Source organism: Lactuca serriola, chromosome 7, assembly GCF_051521515.1.
Source record: "Lactuca serriola cultivar US96UC23 chromosome 7, Lser_US96UC23_V15, whole genome shotgun sequence".
NCBI lineage: Eukaryota > Viridiplantae > Streptophyta > Magnoliopsida > Asterales > Asteraceae > Lactuca > Lactuca serriola.
Window position 1 is genome coordinate 24,097,116 of NC_136414.1, and position 1,947 is coordinate 24,099,062.

The 1,947-nt window shown below is 37.5% G+C and overlaps 1 protein-coding gene across 1 annotated transcript; it reads right to left on the reverse strand.

Annotated features, from left to right (window-relative positions):
- Positions 1–400: 400 nt before the first annotated feature.
- On the reverse strand, positions 401–907 carry LOC145063797 (antimicrobial ginkbilobin-2-like protein). Its single transcript, XM_079011379.1, has one exon. It carries the CDS (start codon positions 905–907, stop codon positions 401–403), a length of 507 nt encoding a protein of 168 aa, XP_078867505.1.
- Positions 908–1,947: the final 1,040 nt, after the last annotated feature.

Consider the following 1,947-nt stretch of genomic DNA (forward strand, 5'->3'; position numbering starts at 1 on the left):
CTAAAGGTATTAGCGGCGACCCGCCTAACCTTTAGCGGCGACATGTGTCACCACTAAAGGTATTAGCGGCGACCCGCCTAACCTTTAGCGGCGACATGTGTCACCGCTAATGCTTTGTTTTCTTGTAGTGCTGCCAGAGCTATGGTTTCCATTTGGAATTCCATTTGGAATAAGGTTCAGTTGAGTAACTAAAAAAACAATTGGGTGACAACATTCTCGCAGCCTTTCTTCCGCTACAACAAGCATGGTGTGACAGAATTATACTTAGTAAACATTTAGTGCACAGTTCCTTGGATAAATCAGCAGTACACTGCATAGTCCCATACACAGGTGTGTTTTCAAGCTTATAAACTATCCACCCAAATGCAGCTTTTTTATCAGTACCTCCGGCTGCTTCCCCCTATAATCTCTTCATCAAATCATTCAAAACATTGTTAAACTGATCAGGCTTATTTACAAGACTTCCTTGTTTATCTGGTAAAAATATCCAAACCCAATCATCAAGAACTCCAATTATTTTACGATCTGAGTAACGTATCATACAATTTGAACCCCACATCACACCTTCCTTTTGATTTGGGCATTTTACTACAAGTGAAATGGTCAACTGGTGTATACAGTCTTGACAGTTTCCATCCCATTTGCTAGAAACACCGGAGCAAAGGCCGATGGCATAGCCTGTTTCTTTCTGGCCTTGGGATGAACTGAAAGTTCCCCCACTGTACTTACTGATATTGCCAACGGCATTCAATGCGCTTTTGAAGTTTCTATAATAATCAGAACTTGTTGTGTAGTTGCCTGTGTCTCTGCATCTGAAGATAGGCTCTGCAGGGAATTGAGTTGTGACCAGATTAACAGCGTTCATGATTGCTTGAAGAAGAAACACTATTGAAATTATGGCTTTCATTTTTTGTTTGTTGATGAAGATAGTAATTAATGTGTGGAGGTTGTTGTTCTTATACACCAAATTACCAAAATCAATCGTTGTGAAACGCTAGGTATCTTCAAGCGGAGTACGTAAAATTAGTATATTTATTTGATTGTTGTAAATAGTTAGGTACCTCAAAATACCACAAAACATAGTTTAACTTGTATACGGATATAATTCTATAACCAAAGGTGATTGGAGTAGGAGGTTTTCTTATTTATTACTGTATTATTTTTTTATTATAAATCTAAAAATAGGTTGATATTATTATTATTATAGCATATGGAAATTTTCAGCTGTCCTACATATCTCAAAACTATTGACAAACACTACTACAAAAAAGCACATAGGAAACACTATATAAGACCCGGTTTTTGAAAACAAAACGGATTATATTATAAAGAGACCGGGTTTTATGATAGAAAATGTTAAACTGAGTTTTTTTAACCACAGTTTGCGACATATACCAACGTGTGGTTAAAAAGACCCGGTTATAACAAAAGGAATATTTAGTGCCAGCATATACCAAGGTTCTCTTAACCTAAATACACTAGAAGAATGTCATCCTTTGCAGACGACACATGTCGTCGGCAAAGTTACAAAACATTGACCGTCTGACTTTGACAGGAAGGGCTGTGCCGACGACAAGTTGTTGGTATAGACTCGGCGGGAAACGTTAAAATGTTGGCGGTATATCGAAAAGCTTTACAGACGACTTGTTGTCTGGAAAATGCTCTAAAAGAATATTTTCGATTTATTTTAATTCCTTATAGCGGAAAGTCAAGACGCCGTCGTTTTTGTCATCCTATGCAGACGACATGTCGTCGGTATAGGTTGATTAAAATTTAATTCCGTCTTATTTTTTATCCGTGCCGCAGAATTTGTAAACGATGTCGTTTCGTTAGGCTATACCGACGACATGTCGTCGGTAAAAGGGGGCCCCGATCCGCGTGAAATCCCTTTTTTTATTTTATTTTATTTTTTTAATGACGTGAAGTAATATGACAACGTTTTGTTTT